At 27.0% G+C, this 20,289-nt stretch overlaps 1 protein-coding gene and 1 non-coding gene across 2 annotated transcripts; one reads left to right on the top strand and one right to left on the bottom strand.

Moving 5' to 3' along the window:
• Positions 1-9,911: 9,911 nt before the first annotated feature.
• Positions 9,912-12,135, top strand: LOC120088891 (myb-related protein Hv33-like). Its single transcript, XM_039046331.2, has 2 exons — positions 9,912-10,261; positions 10,957-12,135. Exons 1-2 carry the CDS (start codon positions 9,987-9,989, stop codon positions 11,618-11,620), a joined length of 939 nt encoding a protein of 312 aa, XP_038902259.1. The 5' UTR covers positions 9,912-9,986; the 3' UTR covers positions 11,621-12,135.
• A 3,787-nt stretch (positions 12,136-15,922) lies between these two features.
• On the bottom strand, positions 15,923-16,004 carry TRNAS-GCU (transfer RNA serine (anticodon GCU)). Its single transcript has one exon. It is a non-coding gene; the product is annotated as a tRNA-Ser (tRNA).
• Between the last annotated feature and the right edge of the window lie 4,285 nt (positions 16,005-20,289).

The following is a 20,289-nucleotide window of genomic DNA, read 5'->3' as shown; positions in this document are numbered from 1 at the left end:
AAAAATAATTAAATAAGTATTAGTCAATTATGATATTGATAAAATTTTGTATTAAATAGTTAAGATGACATAAAATATCAATGATAAATTTATTAGATGAAATTTATTAAGTCTAAATGATATATTTATATTTAATAATTAATTAAAATTAATAGTAATAATTAATTGATATTAATTTATTAATTAATCAGACTTTATTCGTCTCCCAAGTAAAAAAAAAATCACAAGTATGGAGGGTGTTAAAAATCCATGATGGACATTAAAGTTCCTTGGATAATAATATCCTGAATTTTAAAAAGTAAAATCTTATGAAACAAACATAAATATTAAATGTCTGTCTGAAATCCATTGTAATACTTGTGAAACAAATAGACCTAAGTGTTGTACATGTTTGGGTCATTAGTGAAATAAATCAGACAATTTACAATGGTTAGTAATAGCTTGATTAATGACGTGAGAAATTAATTGGCGAATAACCATTACGAAACTCATTTCTATATATTCGAGAGGGCTTATGACATTTGAGGTACACTGAAATATATCCCGACCTCTATACCCTTTACCTCTCTCTAAAGATAACTAACTTGATCATCGGAGTGTTAATAACTAAGCACCAAACTACTGCGAGCTTTTCTATTTTGTAAAGTGTTTGTTCGATTTTCTTCCCAAAAAGTACAAATTCACTGTTGGTATGAAATATCGATATCAACAATATATATAAAAAGAAGGTCAAACCATCAATATGAAATATTTTTAGTAAATTGTTTATATATATATTAGCTTCCAAATTTGTGCATTTACACATATACAGTAGATATTGAAGCCGCTTTTACATATATACAATAGATATTGAAGTCGCTTTGTAATATGTGGTTTCATCTCAAAATCAATTGAAAACGAGAGAAATGAAACTCGTATAGCATATAAAGCTAGAAACTAGTCTAAAAGAAAGTGCAAAGAGACTTAACGAGTAAATTAGGCTTTGGTATCCTTCAGTTAAAGGAAGATTATTTCTTCGTTTTGTAAAAAGTAATTCATGGGATCATGCTTTTTTTTTTTAATTAAAACTAGAAAAGTATCGATTTTTTTTTTTTTTTAAGGAAGTGGCGTGAGTTATTTATATCAAGAAAAGTGAATGTTAAAGTCTCTTGATTTTTTCAACGTGAAATTTTCAACCTAAACCCTAAATTGAGGGACTATAAAATATACTTTGACAGCCTTAAAAGAGAGAAAAAAAAAAACAATTAAATCGTCATTGAACTAATGACCCTCAAACTTTTAACCTTTTTATTATAATCTTTCATGCACAAATCTTGATATAATCATTTCCAAAGTTAGAAAAATATTCCATTTCCATCTCAAGATTCTCATACAATTATGCACTAATTAACAAAGTTGATCGATGATTAGTATAGGTAATTAAAGCAGAATTTAGCAAGTTTCCAATTCCAAAAAACCACAAGAGTCAAGAGCAAAGGGTTTGGTTTGGAGAAGGAAAATTATTAAGTTAGGTACATTAATGATCATAATTTTATTATTGATTTTCTTTTTGTAGAAAGCATAATCTTCTTTAATCAGGTTTCAACATTTACTAATTAGAGGGTAATTAGAGCAATTTCATGAATAAATATGGATAAAATTATGGGCCTTATTGCTTATTGTTTGCTGCATTTTCTGGTTATATCTCAATGTACTTTTTTCTCATTACAAAAAGCAGAAAGCTACTTAGAATTGATATTGTTTGTTTTCCTAAGAAATTAATTAGAACCTTCAAAATAGCTAAATTTACTTATTTAACATAATTAGTTTTCCCTTCCAAAACATGTCACAAACAAGTCCATTTATGTGTTGCTTTTCTTTCTCTTATCCTCCCATACACACACAGTCACACATAATAAAATTATAATAATATTGTCCATTTGAAATTAATATTAATGATTTCGTGAGTTTGAAGAAAAAGTTAAATCAAAGGGAAATAACTTTTAAGACTATAGTATCTAAATTTAGGCATTAAAAAAATAGAAAATAGTATTTTTTTAGAAATATAATAGTCCGTAATGAATCAAGTGTGATGCACGTATATATGAATAACGGATACCTAAGCTTAAAGAATTGTGGTCTATTGGCACAAAAATGGCACTAGTATCATAATATCTTTCAATGAAAAGTTGTGTTCCAAATGTTAAAGGATAAAATAGGTATTTACTAAAAGTATAGGGGCAAAAGAGAAAAATAAAGATTATTGTATAGAGTCCAATTTATACATACTAAATAATAAGTTTTAATTTAAAGTTTATGTAAAATTTTATATATGTAATCAATACATGATATTTAAACAGTTTCTATTATCACGAATTCTCTTAAAAGTAGTAAAATGTGTACTTGTGCATGTCTCTCATTTTTCTTTCTATAAGATGTGCTATTTTTTTAATTTCTTTTTGAACATTTTTCTTTAAAGTTTCTGTACCATTCTAACTTATTTATTCCCTAAAATTTTCTCTTTCTCTAACATTTTTTTCTCTAATACTTTCTCATTTTCTTACTAAACGTCTATGTGTCCAAAACGTCTGTTTTCTTTTATTTTCTCTCCTTTTTTCTTTTTTAGAAAATGAAGTGTCCTTACGTATATTTTAATTAGACGTTCCTCTTTTGTACATTTCTCACTTATCTATACGAATGAAGTATTTATTTAAAAAAAAAATGTATCGACATATTTAATTAGTTATACATGGATTGTACCCGAATGCAATGAATGCATCAATAAGATGTACAACTATCTCTATTCGAACAAGCATGTCTTGCCAACATCAATTATACTGATTGGACTTAATAGACATTTACATTTAAATTGCCACATCCTACAAATATAAATTAAAAAAATACTTAAATTCAACTAGTCACGTATCATCAACAAAAGATAAAATAGATATTACTGATAATATAAGGGCAAAAAAGAAAATGAAATATTTTAAATTATATAGATTTGATGTAATTCTTAAACTCATGAAATGTTTTAAATCACCAGTCGACTCAAAAGCTCAATATAGTAGATGAAAGTAAATTTAATTGTATATTATCTAACAAAATCACACTAAAATTATAGAGGGGTCTTTTAAATTATTTTCTATTTTATTTTTAAAATTGTAGAATTGTTTTGAAGAGATATTTTTATTGCTGTTAAATGATCAATAAATCTGTCTTTTGTTTTTATACTATTTTTGAGGATGAATGTATTTTCATTCATTCTTTCTTTAAATCAATTAATAGTTTTGAGTAATTATTTTATATAGTAAAATTGTTAAAAATATTTTCATATAAAACAAAATGTCATCATCATTGATACATTATTTGTAAACATTTTACTATATTTATAAATAAATTTACTTATTTTTCTACATTTAAAAACAATTAAATAATTTTTTACATTTAAAAAAAGACTTGGAGACAAAAAGAAGATTACCGAACGATTTTCTTGTTTTGTTTCGCCCATTTTCGGCTTTTTAGGTTGATTGCAGATAAAATACGTCAAAAGGAAAACCTCATTTCTAAGGCAAAAGAAAGAAGGGCCAAATAATAATAATAATAATAATAATAACTTTTTCATACAATAGTAACTTGAAACACAATTTTCCATTCTTTTTCATGTCAAAATTTTCAAAATTCCGTACGCTTTTTTGGACTCCTAAAAATATGTCTTTTTCTTTCGAAAAATAAAAAAGTGTCTTTGTTAATTACATTACAATTTTGATTCAATTTCCTAATGCCTGATTGTGATTCATATCACTGCATCATGCTGATAATATAATTAAGCGTTAATATATATATATATATATATATATATATATACCAGACTTAGTTGCCATATTTATAAATTGGTTAAATAAATAAAGGTTTATATATTACTTTGATCCCTATATTTTTTGTTTTGATTCATTTTGGTCTCCATACTTTGTTCATTTTAGTCTTTATGTTTTCAATTTTGATTAATTTTAGTCCATATACTTTCAAAATATTCATTTTCGTTCTTGTACTTTAGACTTTTGTTCCTTTTGGTCTTTGAACTTTCAAAAGATGACTAGTTTGATCTCTTAAAAATGAAATATGAAAAGTAATGGGACTAAAATGGTCATTGCTGGAAAGTACAAGGACCAAAATAAAGATTTTGAAAATATAATGATCAAAATGAACCAAAATTGAAAGTACAAGAATCAAAATAAACATTTTAAAAGTAAAGAGATCAAAATAAAACAAAAATAAAGGTATCAGGACTACAATATTATTTAAACCATAAATAAATAAAACTTTACACGTAGAAAAGAATTTTCTGTACATTACAAGTATATTAATTTTTTTTACTCATTAACAAGATATCTCATCACTAATATAACTAATACAGAAGGTAACCCGCTAATAGATCTTATATTTTTTTTTTATAGGACAGCATATTTATATATTATAAAGATATATCACTCATATGTACAATTTTTGTATCATTGGTAATATTTATTATATATTAATATTCCTAATGTTAAATATATCACTGACTTGTTTAATACGAAGTATACCAATATATATGCATATTAAATGCATAAGTTTTTCTATTTACATCATTTTCGTAATTTTTTTTTCGAGAAAAGGATATATACTTCATTAAGCGTATGAGAAAAAACAAATGAAACATTAACAGTATGAAAGCATGCCAAATAGAGCAATACGCATGAAGTATTAGTTTTTTTTTTTAAAAAAAAAACCAACCTTTTAAGATTTTGTAGACTAATGGAGTGTTTATTTTCAGGAATGAAGTTAGGATGAGTTAGACATCCTAAGTTCAACCCTTGTTTGAAATAAGGATTTTGGAAGGGTTTGAATGAATAGTAAACATTATTTAAATTTATGGGCTACACTTTGTTTTTCTTAATTTAATTTAGAAAGTTCGTTGGCCAACTTTTGGACACCACTTTCAATGACTGCCGTCGGCTAACTCTGACCGTCACCCCAACCTCCGGTCGCCACTTCTGACGACCCTGTCGGTAAACTTTCAGCCCACCGACTCTAACCAAATTTTGGTTGCCACCGATAACTTTGAAAAAAACATTAAAAGAAACATTTTTATTACATAACAAACCAAACAAACTTGTATATAAAAATACTTCTAAGAAAGAGTTGTCAAACATGTGTGTTTTTATGTTAAGGAGTTTTTTTTTTTTCTTAATCAAAAGTGTTTAAATAAAATGAATTTTTTGAAAAAAAAAAAAATTCTTACTCATTCCAAATAGACCTTAGTTTAATTACAATAATATTTTTTAAAAACACATTTTCTCTTTCTTCTAATTATTTTTTCATTTGGAGTTTTTCTTTTTAGTTATTGTTATTTATTAGAATGTCTTTTTTTTTAAAATTCTATCTCTTCCCTCCTTTGTTTATAATGTTGACTTTGTTTTAGGAGATTTCGTTTATTTTCTTTTATTTCTTTTACATGTTTCTATTTATATTATTATTAATATTATTATAAGATTTTTGTATAAAATAATAGCTCATTAGACTGCAGTTGTGTAATTAAGTATATTTACTTAGGTTGTTTGTTTAAAAAACAGTAATTCAAATTAGTTAAAGTGACAAAAGTTTAAATGAAATTTTATTTCAAAATCGAGTAAAATCAAATATTAAATTCTAAAACAATAAATTAAATAAAATTATAATTTTAGTCAAATCTCTATTTCAAAATTCATATATATATATATATCTTTCTAAATTTTTTAGTTTATTTTAAACTTAATTATGTTAAAATAATTAAGATGACAAATTTAAACTAATCTAAAATCTAACCACGGATTAAATACAAAAAAATATTTCACAAATTCAAGATCAAGCTTCTTAAACCTAGACTTCCAAAATCTATTTCTTAAACGTCTATCTAAACCTCCCAACCCAACCCCAGGCTTAACATTTTTAGGCTTAGCATTTCAAATCTACACTCAAAACACAATTTTCTTAAATGTCTATCTAAACCTCTCAACCCAACCCCAGACTTAACATTTCTAGGCTTAGCATTCCAAATCTACGTGTCAAACGCTCCCTAAGAAAAGACCATGATATGAATGTGGATGTAAACAATCAACTTTTATAAAAATATTGATAAAATGTCAATGTTCATGAATATTTATGAAAAAACTATGGATATAAAAATTTGAAAAAAAAAACAATTCAATTTGCAGATAAACATTCCTCTCTTTTTAACTGAATTACATCTTTTTATTATTAATATTAAGTTCACATTAGTGATATTTTGTTGATATATTTTTTTTTATGTTAATGATTTTTCTATAAGTTTTATGAGAATGTCAACTCATCATTCTTCATGTAGTCAATGTTGAATCGATGAACATATAAAAATGTTAATGGAAATGTCTGATGTATTGACACAAATTAAAATTCTTTGAAAAATTACATCTTATTTTTTCTGCAAAATGTTCTACAACGTTGCACATTCCCTAATTTTTTTTAATACAACAACTGCGGGATATGAGATTGAACCTCTTATTTCTATAAAGAAAACATGTCAATTACTGTTGAGTTAAGTACGTTTTGACTATATAATTGTTCACAGAGCCATTCATTTTAATGAATGAAAGTAAATTTTATATTATATTAGAAATGTCCTAAGCATCCAAAACTATAGAGATGTAACAATATTATTCCAACAAATCATGAGATGGGAGACCCTTTTGGATGAGGACCCTCCCCTCAATTTGGGTGGCATATGCTATATATTGTCACAAAACCTAAAATAAATCAACAAATAAAAATATGTGATCTGATAATAAGGAATCTTATATTAATTATTATGAAGAGGACAAATAAGGCCTAAGTATGCACACTTATAGCACAAATTAAATTTAAACAAAATTAATTAAAGACAGAACATCTTACATTTTCTATAGTTATTAATTAGTTACTGACCCTTCGTAGTCCAAAACATCTTACAAAGTTTGGATTGGTCATTTATTTTTTTTTTTTTAAAAATTAAGCCTATATTATCCACATTTCTTATAAGTCAAATTCCAAATTTCAAAAACAACTTTTTTAAAGTTACTTTTTTTAGTTCTCAAATTTTGACTTGGTTTTTTAAATCATTGATGAAAAATAGATAACAAATGAAGAAATTTGAAGGTGAAAGTAATGTTTATAGGCTTACTTTTCAAAAATAACAAACAACAAACAAAATAATTATCAAATGGATTCTTAGAATTTCATTTTGTATGTACCTATACATCGAGACGGTTAATTACACGCAATTTTTTTTTTTACTAAAGTAACCTTACTTGAATGAGAAACTTACCCACCTCATTTTTCTCAAAAAAAACAAAACAAAACAAAAAAAGAAGAGGAAAAGACAATAAACTTGTTCAATTTTCCTTAAAGAGTGCCCCCACTTCATATTAATCCTAATCTTTACTAAAGAATTTTACCCAAAAATGAGTTGATGACGTAGAAGATGAGTCTCTATTAAACATAGGCATGCTAAAACACACATACGAAGAATCTATTAGATGATATGATATTAAATTTATTTTCACTCATTAACTTAAATTTTTTAGTCAACTGATGATTTAAGATGATATCAGAATAGGTAATTTAGAAAGGTCTTGTGTTCAAATCCCTACAATGTCATTTCCTCCCAAATTAATATTGATTTTCACTAGTTGGGTCGTCCAATCGGTAATTTAAAAAAATCGTATATTAGAAAAAACAAAATCTTAAAAAAAAAAAAAAATCATATGTCATCACTCAATTACAATACACTAAATTTGATTTGATAAAATTCCAATACATAAAAGAGGAAAATAAAATATTTAAAGAATTTACATTTAGTTTCAATTATAAGGCTAGAGAACAATAACCCAAAGTTTAACTTAGTACTAAAAGATTTTTAGTTTATTAGGTTTGAGGAAGCATAAATTTTTTAATATTAGTTGAATTATACCCACTTTAATTGTTGGCTTAAATTTACAAGTACATTTATAATTTCCAACTTTGTAGACACGGCAGAATAAAAGGGAAGAGAATGAAAGTTGAATTATTTTGCAAATCCAACTAAAGAATTCTACATGGAAATCGATATGATGAGTTGGATTAACCAAAACCAACCATTTCACCACATTACGTGTCATCCATCATTTCATTTTAATTTTAAACTTTTGTTAAATAACCAAATGGACTCTAAAAATGAAAATCATCTACTTTCAATTTTCAATTTTATGTCCGGCAAATCTTTTATAAACTTAAAAGTTATTAGTGTCAAATATTATATTAACAGATTTTAAACAATCTCAAAGCACAAAAGGTAGGGATTAACTTTATAATTTGTTAAATTACAAAACTCTTTTAAGTTTATGTCAATCACATCCATGAAATTTAAATAGTGTCGAATATGTACAATTGTTAATTATTCTTTTTTTTTTTTTTTTAATAAGACCTTAAACTCTAAAAATTATGTAACCATTAGTTTCTAAACTTTTGATTTTATATTTAATAAAATCTCGGCCATTTCAAATTTATATATAAAAAATCATTCATCTATTCAACATTTTTTAAAAAAAGAAATCACGAATATATAACTGAAAGATCATAAACCTGTAAAACTAACATATTTTTTAAAAATTTCAAAGGACTATTAGATAATAATTAAAAGTTCAATATCATATTAGACGGTTTTTAAAATTGATTAGAACGCCCTATTTTATTTTATTTTATTTTTAATTGGGATTGTTTTCTCTTAATTTGTTACCTTGGTTTTTATTATTTAAAGTGATATAATTGAATTCTTAGTCAAATTCTATAAATAAAAACAAGTTTTTAAAACTATTTTTTTAGTTTTCAAAAATTTAACTTGGTATTTTAAAACGGTGGTTTGAAAGTAGATTACAAAAACCAAAAATCTACATATAGATAGATTATTTGTAGACTTAATTTTAAAAAATCAAACGATCCTCAAACGGGTATATAATTTTAACCTTTATAATTAAGAAAAGGGAAATCTATCTTTTTAGTACCCAAATTTTGAAGAATATGTGCATTTGGTCCTTAAGTTTTTAAAACATATCTACCTTTTTTATCCCCCAAGTTTATTAGAATAGGTTCATTTGGTCAATGAATTTTGAAAATATACCTATTTAGTTTCCAAGTTTTTAAGAATGAGTTTAAAAAGTCTCTAAAATATTTTTTTATAACTATCTTATATAATTACATAACATTTTGAATTACAAAAATAAGTTAAAAAGTAATTAAGATGGATAGGTTTTTAAATCTAAAACCCTAAAAAGAATTATTGCATGGACTTTTTAAATTTATTTTAAAAAAAAAAATCAAGGACTAAAAGGATATGCATTAAAAATTTATCCATATATTTAAAAAGTCGGGAATTAAAAAGGTAATTTTTAGTAAAAATAAAAAAAAATGAAAAATGAAAAAGGATATATCTTAAACTACACGTGTGGAAGAGAGAGAAATATAGGTTATGTGAAATGGAAGCAAATATCTTGGCTTGGTTGGAAAACAAAACCTCTCTCTCTCTCTGATTCATGGATTATGATTACCTTGTGAGTGAAGAAATATGAAAATTTAAAATTTAACCCCCAAAATAAATAAAATAAAAAGTTCAATGAGTCAAAGACAAGACGACACCGTTTTCTCTCTCCAACTTAATTTAATTTAATTTTCTTTTCAGGTCCCCCTCCAAACCGTTTCTACCAAAGACCCATCAACAACCTTCTCTCTCTCTCTTCCCAATATTGTAAGCAAACCCCACAACCATCACCATCATCATAATTTTATTTTTCCTACTCCATCTTTTTCCTTTTTTTTAAAAAAAAAAGATTTATTTTTCTCTCTTTATAAATTCCACACAGATCCACATCAACCCAGTTCCAACAACTTAAATACTCTCAACACAGAATATAATCTTTTGTGTCTTTTAATTAATCATAATGAGGAAGCCTGAGGCATTGGGTGGGACGACGACGACGACAAAGCTCCGAAAGGGGCTCTGGTCACCTGAAGAAGATGACAAGTTGATGAGCTATATGCTTAACAATGGCCAAGGTTGCTGGAGCGATGTCGCTCGTAATGCCGGTCTTCAACGCTGTGGTAAGAGCTGTCGTCTCCGTTGGATCAATTACTTACGCCCCGATCTCAAACGTGGCGCCTTCTCTCCCCAAGAAGAACATCTTATCATCCATTTGCATTCCCTTCTTGGCAACAGGTCCTTTTTCTTTATTCAAAATAATTATTTCAGCTAGTTAAGACATATATTATCGATTCAACAAAATCATAAATGGTTAGTTAATTTAGTTAACTATTATACTAGCCACTTTGGGTAAAATTACAAAACTTAATATGTTGGCAAAGGGGTTTTGATTGAAAGAAAACAAAAGAGCTAGAGTGCAAAATCAGTTTACGTTTGATAGTGATAAATCATGCCATTCCCATATCACTATTATTTTTATACAGATATTTCAACTTCACTATACACTATACTTTCTCTTATAAACTTTTTTTTAATTATTAATTTAAATATTGTAGACTAGTCTAAATGAAGATGACTATGATGTATAGTGAGTCGCATTTTATGGTTGGACTCGAAAAGGCCAAAAAAATATTATATTAAAGTCGTCATTTTTTCTTAAATTGATTAGTTAAATTGTGCTTGTTTTAAAATCTATCATATTGAAATTATGGATTATTATTATTATATTTAATCATTTTGTTGTTAATTAAACATATGACATGTCACCGAATTTAACAACCACTGAAATTATATTAACGTTACAAAAAAGACTTTGACATAAACTTGAAATTGCATTTTAATTGATTTTATTGTAGAGTTTAGAGTTTAGCTCAGCTGCATGCTCTCTCATGCACAAATATTAATACATCTACGTAACTATATGAATGCAGATGGTCTCAAATTGCGGCGCGATTACCGGGAAGAACCGATAACGAAATCAAGAACTTTTGGAACTCGACCATTAAAAAGAGGCTCAAGAATTTGTCCTCTTCACCATCTTCGAACACCAGCTCCGCCGGCTCTCCCTCCACCGACTCAAAACCCAATATTTTTGGCGGCCTCTTATCGGGTCAAGATCAACAACAACAACCACAAGGGTTAATGGATGACTTTCCCATCTACGCTTCCGATCCCGCACCTTCCATTATCGCCCTTGATCCCTTCCCTTTCCTCGCTGCCCACGGTGGACCATTCTTCCCCGCCACCACCGCGACCTTCACCACCGGGGTCGAACCGGGTTATTTCCAGGAAGATGAGAGTTTCTTTAGTAATCTCCCTCTTTTGCAAAGTGTTAACACTACCACCGCCGAGAGAAGCTTAAAAACCGAAACCGTAGTTAAAGAAGCTAACCATAGTAATTACTTAATGAACAACATCAACTGCCTTGCTAATCATAATAATATTAGCAACAATAATCCAAAGATTGATAACAACATCAATGGTGGGGTTGGAGCAAATTTTCTTCATGAGGAATTTTCAATTGGCGAATGGGACTTGGAGGATTTGATGAAAGATGTTCCTTCTTTCCCATGTCTCAATTTTCAAGTCCAATAGTAAACCGAGAAATTATTCGAAGAGACCACAACAATATACACGGATAATTTTATCCTTGAAGAAAATAGAGGGAAAAAAGACTTATATCGAGACGGTCACATTATATAATTTTTCGAGATGTATATTAACACTTTCACAGGGATATATTTAGGGTTTGGCTAGATTATTCATATCTATCTTTTCTAGATCTTTATAAGTTTTCATCTTCTTTCCTTTCTGCAAACTTTTTTTTATTATTATTATTGAAAAGCTGTTCATATATAATGTGAAGTAATAATAATAAAAGAAAAAAGGTCTAAGGGTTGTGGTATATAGACATTGAAGACCCTTGAAAGGCACTCCATTAAAGAGAGCTATGCTTTAAGATAGAGAAAGAAAGGGAGAAAGAGAATTAACAATAGATTATTGTATACATGTAGTTTACTACTATTGTAAAACATGCATGTACAAAAAGATATATGAATATGTTAGTTGGTGAAATTAATGGAAGTTTGTTATACTTCTCTTTTTCTTAATATTATTGTTGATATGATCATATATGACATGATAGATTGTGCAGTAAATAAATGAATGGAATTGGGTCAAAAAAATGGAAGAATAAAGTTTTTATTTTCGTCCGTCAACTTCGTTGAAATATTTGAGGTGATCTACTGAACTCTCTTTTATTCTTTAGTTTCTTGTTAAATAAAGTTATTTTTAGGTCAAGAATATGCCGAGCGAGAATTCGAATTTCTAATCTTATGGTCGAGAGTTACAAATAATTTATGTCAATTAAGTTATGTTTATGAAGAATGAGTGAGTGTGTGGTTGAGTTTGGATTTAAAAGAAGGAATGATGGGTAAAAATGGAGGTTGAAGAGAAAGGTTGTATGATTATTTCTTATATTAATGGGGTTTTAATGATAACTAAGTTGAGAGATGAATATCCATTGTCCACTAAAGCAAAATTAAACTAGGAGTAGAGATCTTTTTATCATTTATTTATTATTATTATTTTTATTTTGTTTTAATCTCTAAAACACTTTTTTGCTTTTTTTTTTGTTAGTGACTCTCCCATTTTTTTTTTATATAACTAATTATGACAATTAGAGATTAGTTAGGCACATGCTTGGTTTCAATTCTAAATCCCATTATGTAACACACTATCCCTCTCTTTCTTTTTTTGTTTTACCCAAAATAAAAGTACCCACAGATTGGGATAGTGTGTGTGTGTGAAGTATATATATGTACCATCATTTTGTTCAATTTCATCTCTAGGGTTTTGAAAGTTCTATTTTATTTGAAGGCTTATGAATATTTTCTAACAAGTTTCACTTAATGATTAATAATATCGAAGTAGATATTGACCTATATTGAGTTATTTTCAAAATTACAACCGCTTTTATTACTCTCAATTGATGTATTCTTTTGTAACAGAGAATTCATATCCTTAGTTTTTGACTCTCGGTTGTACGTATGTTCCTTCTCACATACTTTTGTTAATAAACGTAGCTTTTTCTTTCTTTCTTTCTTTTTTTAAGTTGAACTAAATCGAACAGCGAATCGATGATGTAACGTTTAAAAATAATTGTGTGGTTTCGAGTTTGCTTTTGTTTGATCATGTTAATTATCCACCTCATCTTTGCACAACAAAAAATTCAATTAGTCCTACTTAAATTGAAAAGGAAAATGAGTGGTATTGTACAGATAGAGAGAAAAAGAAGAATTACACATAAAACTAAAGGAAAAAAAAAAGGTGAAATATTCGATAAGATTGTCATGATTTTGAAATGAGTAGAGTCTTTCCTTGAATTAGGAGAGAGCTATGGAGTACTTCATGTGATAATACTCATATTGAATTGATTTCTAGATCCAATGAAGTTTCATTGAATTTTTAAATTAAATAAGATGAGTTAGACATTTAACATTTCTTAACTTGATAATAACAAAGCTTTTTTCTTTCTAATTGTTACACCGTCTTTTCATTAATGAATCTACTAAATATAATTCAAAACTAGCTAGTTTGTTAAAAAAGAAAAAAAAAAAGAAAAAAAAAGTTACATTTCAAAGATAACTAAAACTTCAAAACAATAAATTTGAAACTAATAGAATAAATTAGGAATACATAAGTTAAAAAAGGATTAAATGATACACATAAATATAAGTATAAAGACACACTATAAAATAGGGTCAGACAGAGAGAAAATGTTAAGATATGATTGCATCTTCCCAAAATTCTCTCATTAAAGCTAGCTTAGAAAATGACCCAATTGAAATATTTTACAAAAATTAGCTCATAGGTAGACATAAAAAGTGACCCCTTTTTTCCACTTGAATGAATGATAAAAAGAATGTCCCTTTTTTCCCCAATCATTTTCTTGAGGACTTTGAAGGCTAACCCATGACTAACATGTGTGCCTATGAATTATTTAATTTAGAAAACTAAAGATTTGGTTACTTGAAGAATAAACAAAGTACACTTGATCATGTCTTGGATTAGTTGCTAGAGTGATTGGGGGAAGAAAGATAGGTCATTTGCATTTTGAAAAACATTATTCTCTTTACTTAGGGTTTTATAGTGTTTCTTTATTTAAAAAAAAAAAAAATTAATAACCTCAAACATACTAACCAATGCACTAATTAACCAATATAGTTCATTTTTCACATGGTAAAAAGTTATACATGCATCAATAACATATGTATGTATATATGCGCATAATAATCATATATATGAATAATAAGCCAAAGCCTCAATCTATAATGTTTTACCTCATTTCTTTGTCCCATGTTTAGATATTTGCATGAACAAGACAACATATTTAAAAAGTAGTTAAAATAATCTACACATTTTTATATATATATATTTTTTAAAGGTTATAAAGGTCATATATGCAATATATATACCACTATTTCTTTAGTTTAATAACATGTTGGATGAGTGGAGGTTCTATTTGAAAATATTTATAACTTAGTTTAAAATTGTTGTTTCTTTTAAAATAATTGTTGATAGTTATGATTTTAGAAAAATTAGTTATAAGTAAAAATAATTTTTCGTAAATTTTAATTTTTAACATTAACAAAAAAACATTTTATGGTGTGTTTGGTAAATTAATATTAGATTGTCGTGGTTCAGCTATAATAATCAAAGTAGATTGATATTTATTTTTAGATAATTAGTTAATTTAAATCTTATTTTGATTTCTAAACTTTTAAATTTGTTCTATTTTAGTCATTAATCTGTCAAAATAATCATTTTAGTCTCTAAATTTTCAAGTTTATTCTATTTTTTATTTTGATTTTGATTTTTCTACTTTGGTCAACATTTATATTTTAATTTGTAACAAGTTAATGAAGTTTCAAATACTGGTATAAAGGTTAATATACAAGCATGATTTATAAGTTTGAGGGACGAATTGGGCAAAGCGGATTTAAGGCAAAAAAAAATAAAATAGCGACGATAAAATGTTTGCTTCTTAAAAAAATTTTAGACTAAAATAGACATTTTAAAAATTAATAATCAGTACATTTACCAACATAAATATATACCATTTTAGAGTACAAATATATAACATTTACTTCCATTAATTATGTTCAGAATAACAATTCTGTGGATATAACTGTCTTCACAAACATATATAATGTTAAAATGATTAAGTTATCTACAAATTAGTATAGCTTGAAGAGTTTAAAATACATTAAAAAATAAAAAAAAAAGGAGCATAAAATATCTTTACGATAAAGTGAACTTAGATTAACTGACTTAACGTATATATTAACGACTACTACCATTGTCCTCGAGACTAAAGAAAACGACCAAGAGCTTAAGATACTTTTATGTTGAATTGCTTTTTTTAACTTTCATTTGAATAATAAAAAATAAAAAGAAAACAAAGATGAAATTGGAGCACAATGAGATCGAGATTTTATCTCATGAAGTCGGAGCGTAAGGAAATAAAGACCTATCAATATGTTCGTGTATCAAACTTCTCCTACTTGTTGATAAGAATCCAACTCAAAATAGTAATTAAATGTCTTTGCTAATTTTTTTTTTTTTATGAAAACAATTTTACATAATACCACAAAAATACCTCAATCATTGTACATTAAAAGAGGGGGAAAAAAGGAAAAACGACCAAAAATAAGTTAGAAAAACATTGAAGAATACATGTAGATGCACTTCTTTTTATTGCAATTATTTGAAAGAAAAAAAAAATTGCATTTGGGTTGGAATTAGGGCAACATCTAGTATTGGGCCCAATAATGGGCCTGAAAATTCTTTAGTCCGGAAGAAAATTTAATATTGGAAAAGATGAAAAAAAAATAACGTCGCCTGAGAGATTCGAAATCTCGCGGGGAAACCCCATGCACTTAGCAAGCACACGCCTTAACCACTCGGCCAAAGCGACAGGCTGTTGATGGAAATTAACAAAATAATTATAATTAATTATTCTCTAGTCCTGGATCTTTTCTTCTTAATATTGTTTTAAAGCTTATTAGAAATATACGGTTTTTCTATAATATACGAGGTGCATCTTTTTATTCATCTTCGACTCTTTTGTATAAGAATGGTTAGATTTAATTTTTTAAAAATGGTAGGAATTTGAGTATCCTCGCAAATACGAATATTTTTTAATCGTATCGATTTTTAAAAATATTTATGTAAATTTAAGACAATCAAAATTTTAGGAAAAAAAAATATATTTTTGATATCTAAATTCTGGATCTAGTTTTCATTTAGTTTATACGTTTCAAACCATTATACCTTTAGTTCTAAAGTTGTGAGTTTGGTTTCAATTTGAGTCCTTAAGTTTCATAATGTTTCAATTTTAACTTTATGATTTGAGTTTTGTTTCAATTTGATTCACATATTTCAAAATCTATACTTGTAACTTTGATTTTTCATTAAATAGTCACTTTAGTATTTGATATTAATGTTTATTAATTAATTTAAAATAATTTTGAAGAGAAAATCTAAAATTAATTTTAATTGTGATGAAAAATAATAAAACTTAATTGATTATAATTTTTTAAAAAAATTTAAATTAACTAGTAGAGATTAACTCTAATGTCGGAAAAGTGGGTATTTAGTACAAATTTGAGATAAGAAATTTAAAATATTAAAATGTAAGAATCAAATTAATTTTTTTTTAAGAAAAAAATAAAATCTCAAAGGTAGAATAGTAATATTTTAAAATGTATGGACTAAATTGAAATCAAATTAAAAACTAAAAAACTAAAAATTTTCACCAATGGTTTAAGAAACAAAGTCACTTTTTGAGAACTAAAAAAGTATTTCAAAAAAGTATTTTTGTTTTTTGAATTTGACTAAGAATTTAACCATTATACTCAATAATCATGTCAATCATTATAAGAAATGTGAATGAAATAGATTTAATTTAAAAAACAAAAACGAAAAAAACCAAATGATTATCAAATTGGGCCACATAACATTTTGAAATGTATTAATCAAATAGAAACTAGACTCACAACTTATGGGGCATTTGGGGCAAGGACTAAATACTATTTTATAGTCCCCAATTAGCTACAATCAACACTATTTGAAAACCCCTATTTGTTACAATATTTACTATTTGTTGCCGTTTTTACTATTTTACATTCATCATTTTTTTATTATTTACTACGGTGTTTACTATTTTCTTTTCGAACTAAAATAGTTTACACCTCAAACACATACTATTATAACTCAAACTAAAATATCTACACCACAAAAACAAACTATTATAACCAACTATAATAACCAATTCCTTGTCCCAAACGCCCCTTTAGAGATCAAAAATACATTTTCCCCCGTAATTCTATTAAACAAATGCAATTATCTAAATATTTCAAGATATATGTAAAAAATTTCATATAAAATCAAAATAATTATCTAAAAATGTCAAACATCTATTATTTTCAGCATCAAAAAATTTAAAACATCTACATTTCTAAAAAAAAAAAAACAAAAAAACAAACAAACTACCGTCTAAGAAAAACAATGTATTATATAATTAGGCCACTTGAATTGGGTTTTCAACGTACTGAAAATATTATTAAGGAGTTTATAACGGTAAGCACTGATCTCATTGAGAAATGCACATTTTTTTTTCTAACTACAATAAGTACTCATTTTTTTTCCTTAGAAAAAAAAAGGTCGTTTTCCAAATTAAATCAACGGGCTTGTTTTTTTTCCCAACATTCTTTTATTTCTTTTACCACTTCTCAATGCATCGAACAAATTGTTATTTAAGATTCAACTATGTATCATGTTGTATACTTAGTTTTTTTTCCTTCTTTGTCTTCTCTTTTTTAGACACGATAAAACAAGAAAGCGAAAAAATACGAATATTTAACAACTTCATTTACAATATATATTTTAGGGGTATCTAAGAAGCAAGGAGAATCGTGTTGAGTTGATATTTTTTACCAACTCAATGTTTGACAACCAACTTTAAATGTTGAACTCTCCCCAATTCTCTCTCCCTCTAATGTTTTTAATAGTTCAATTCATCGGTCTCCGTTGGTAATTACCTCTACTACACTCCGGCGACATACTCTGATGACCACCTTGGCCAACCCCGACGACCAACTCCGAGCTCCGACAACCACCTTGGTAAAAAAAAACTCTGACTGCCACATTCACACGACCAAATTTGATGAAGAACTCTAGGCTCTACCAACCACCTCCGACAAGAACTCTAGTGACTAACTCCAACGACTTACCTTCGCACAATCAACTTCGACGACATATTCTACCTACCACCTTCACGTGCCTAACTTCGACGACCACTAATAAAAATAAAATGGTGGGATTAATTACCCACCATTTTATCACTCTCACTCTCACCCGTTTTCCCACGTGTTTTCATTACTCTCCCGACTCTCTCAATTACTTCGTCATTTCTCTATCTCTTATGCTCTCTTCACATTTACTCTCTTTCTCTTCTTTCGCTGTCTGATTCATCTTTCTCATCTTTCTCTCTTTTCTGTCTGACCCGTATGAGTTTTATTTTCCTCTTTCTTTTTCAACTTCTCCTTTATCTTTTTTTATTTTCTTTCCATGGCTGTTCTTTTAGATCTAATTTTTCTTCTTCCATTTCATTTTTTTCTTAGATCTAAAAAATATTACATACGACGTCCTATTATTATTTCAGTAAACAAAAGTTCAATGATATGTTTTAAACAACCTATCCCTTGATGTATTCAAATATTACATAATTTTAATGAAAATAGTGAAATTTAAAAATATGGCTCAAGTTTTTTTTTTTTTTTAAAAAAATAGTATGTACACTGATTCAACATAATAGTAGAAAAAACGGACATCAATATTTCTAAAAACATTTCACCGGTTTTAGAAAAAAGTAAATCCATATTCCACAAGTTGATATAAAAAAATATCAAATAATTGGTTTTATGATTTAAATTGTAAGATTTTGGTTTTTTCAATATTAACATTTAAGTATCTTCCCTTCTATCTAAAACAATGTCAATAGTTTCATTTGATGACACTAGGCCTTTAAGTTCTTTTTAATTTTTATGGTAATTAATGATTAAGTTGGATTTTTTTTTATTTGAATAATCACTTCAATTTGAGTGTTTAAAAAATTGAATTCAAATTTTTTTGTTATGTATGTGAATATTTTATAGAGAATTTGTTATGTTTTGAGAATGAAAAAGAATTTGAATTTTTTTCTTAGAAAATTTAGAAAAATATGTGTATAGTTGAAAAAAAAAAAACAATCAATTTCATTTAAAAAATAATACCAACTCAACTCTAAATTACCAACTCAATTCAACTATGCACACCAAACACATGTAATGTAACTCTCTAAATAATTTAACTCTCCAGATAATAATTACTAACTCAACTCAATTCTGCACATCAAACACTCCCTTAATGAATTAAACTATGGTTAAGTTAATATTTTTGTAAATGACTTGTTTTGAACAAAGTCTCGAATAAAATAATTAAAGAAAATGTTAGTTCATAAACTTGAAGACATATCTATTAAATTTTGTAGCGTAAATCTTTATTATTAACTCCATCAATTTTTTTAATTAAAAAAACTCCATAAATTTGTTATTTTCGTTCAATATTGGTAAGATTATCTAGGGATGAGGGTTAATCTATGTCAAAGCCGAGTTTTAAGTGTTTGTCTAAGGCCGAAGTTAACCCTAGCAAAACTAACTAATATTGCATATCTTACACATGTCTGATCTAAAGTCATTCTAGGATCGAAATGAGCCTACGGGGAGATGTTCGACCTTAGTCAAAGCTGAAGCCACCCCTAGCCAAACATGAAACCGAGCATGCCCTACGTCTAATAAGTTATATAATTATTCCAAATTAACTTCAAAACCATAACCGAACGAACTAAGTCGATCACGTCTATAAATATATCATCATGACTACATGTGAAATAATTGAAATTATAATTTCATATTCTCTAACTTCCACACTCTTTCACCCTCTAATTTAAGTATTAGAGTGTGTGTGGTAAACATCATTTCGATGTATATGTTTTCTCTTTTGCACACCACGTTGTTTTATCATTCAAACAAATTCACTATTTGTGCCACATGAAAGTTGGATGTGCTTTCTTAATCAAAATTTTAGCATAAAAAAAATCTTCTAATTAAGCAAAAGTCAGAATTTAGTAAGAGAAAATTCTCATGAATAGTCTCTAACCT

The sequence above is a fragment of the Benincasa hispida genome, chromosome 10 (genome assembly GCF_027475165.1).
Source record: "Benincasa hispida cultivar pf3 chromosome 10, pf3_genome.v1.1, whole genome shotgun sequence".
Lineage (NCBI taxonomy): Eukaryota > Viridiplantae > Streptophyta > Magnoliopsida > Cucurbitales > Cucurbitaceae > Benincasa > Benincasa hispida.
This window is presented reverse-complemented; position numbering and strand designations above follow the sequence as displayed.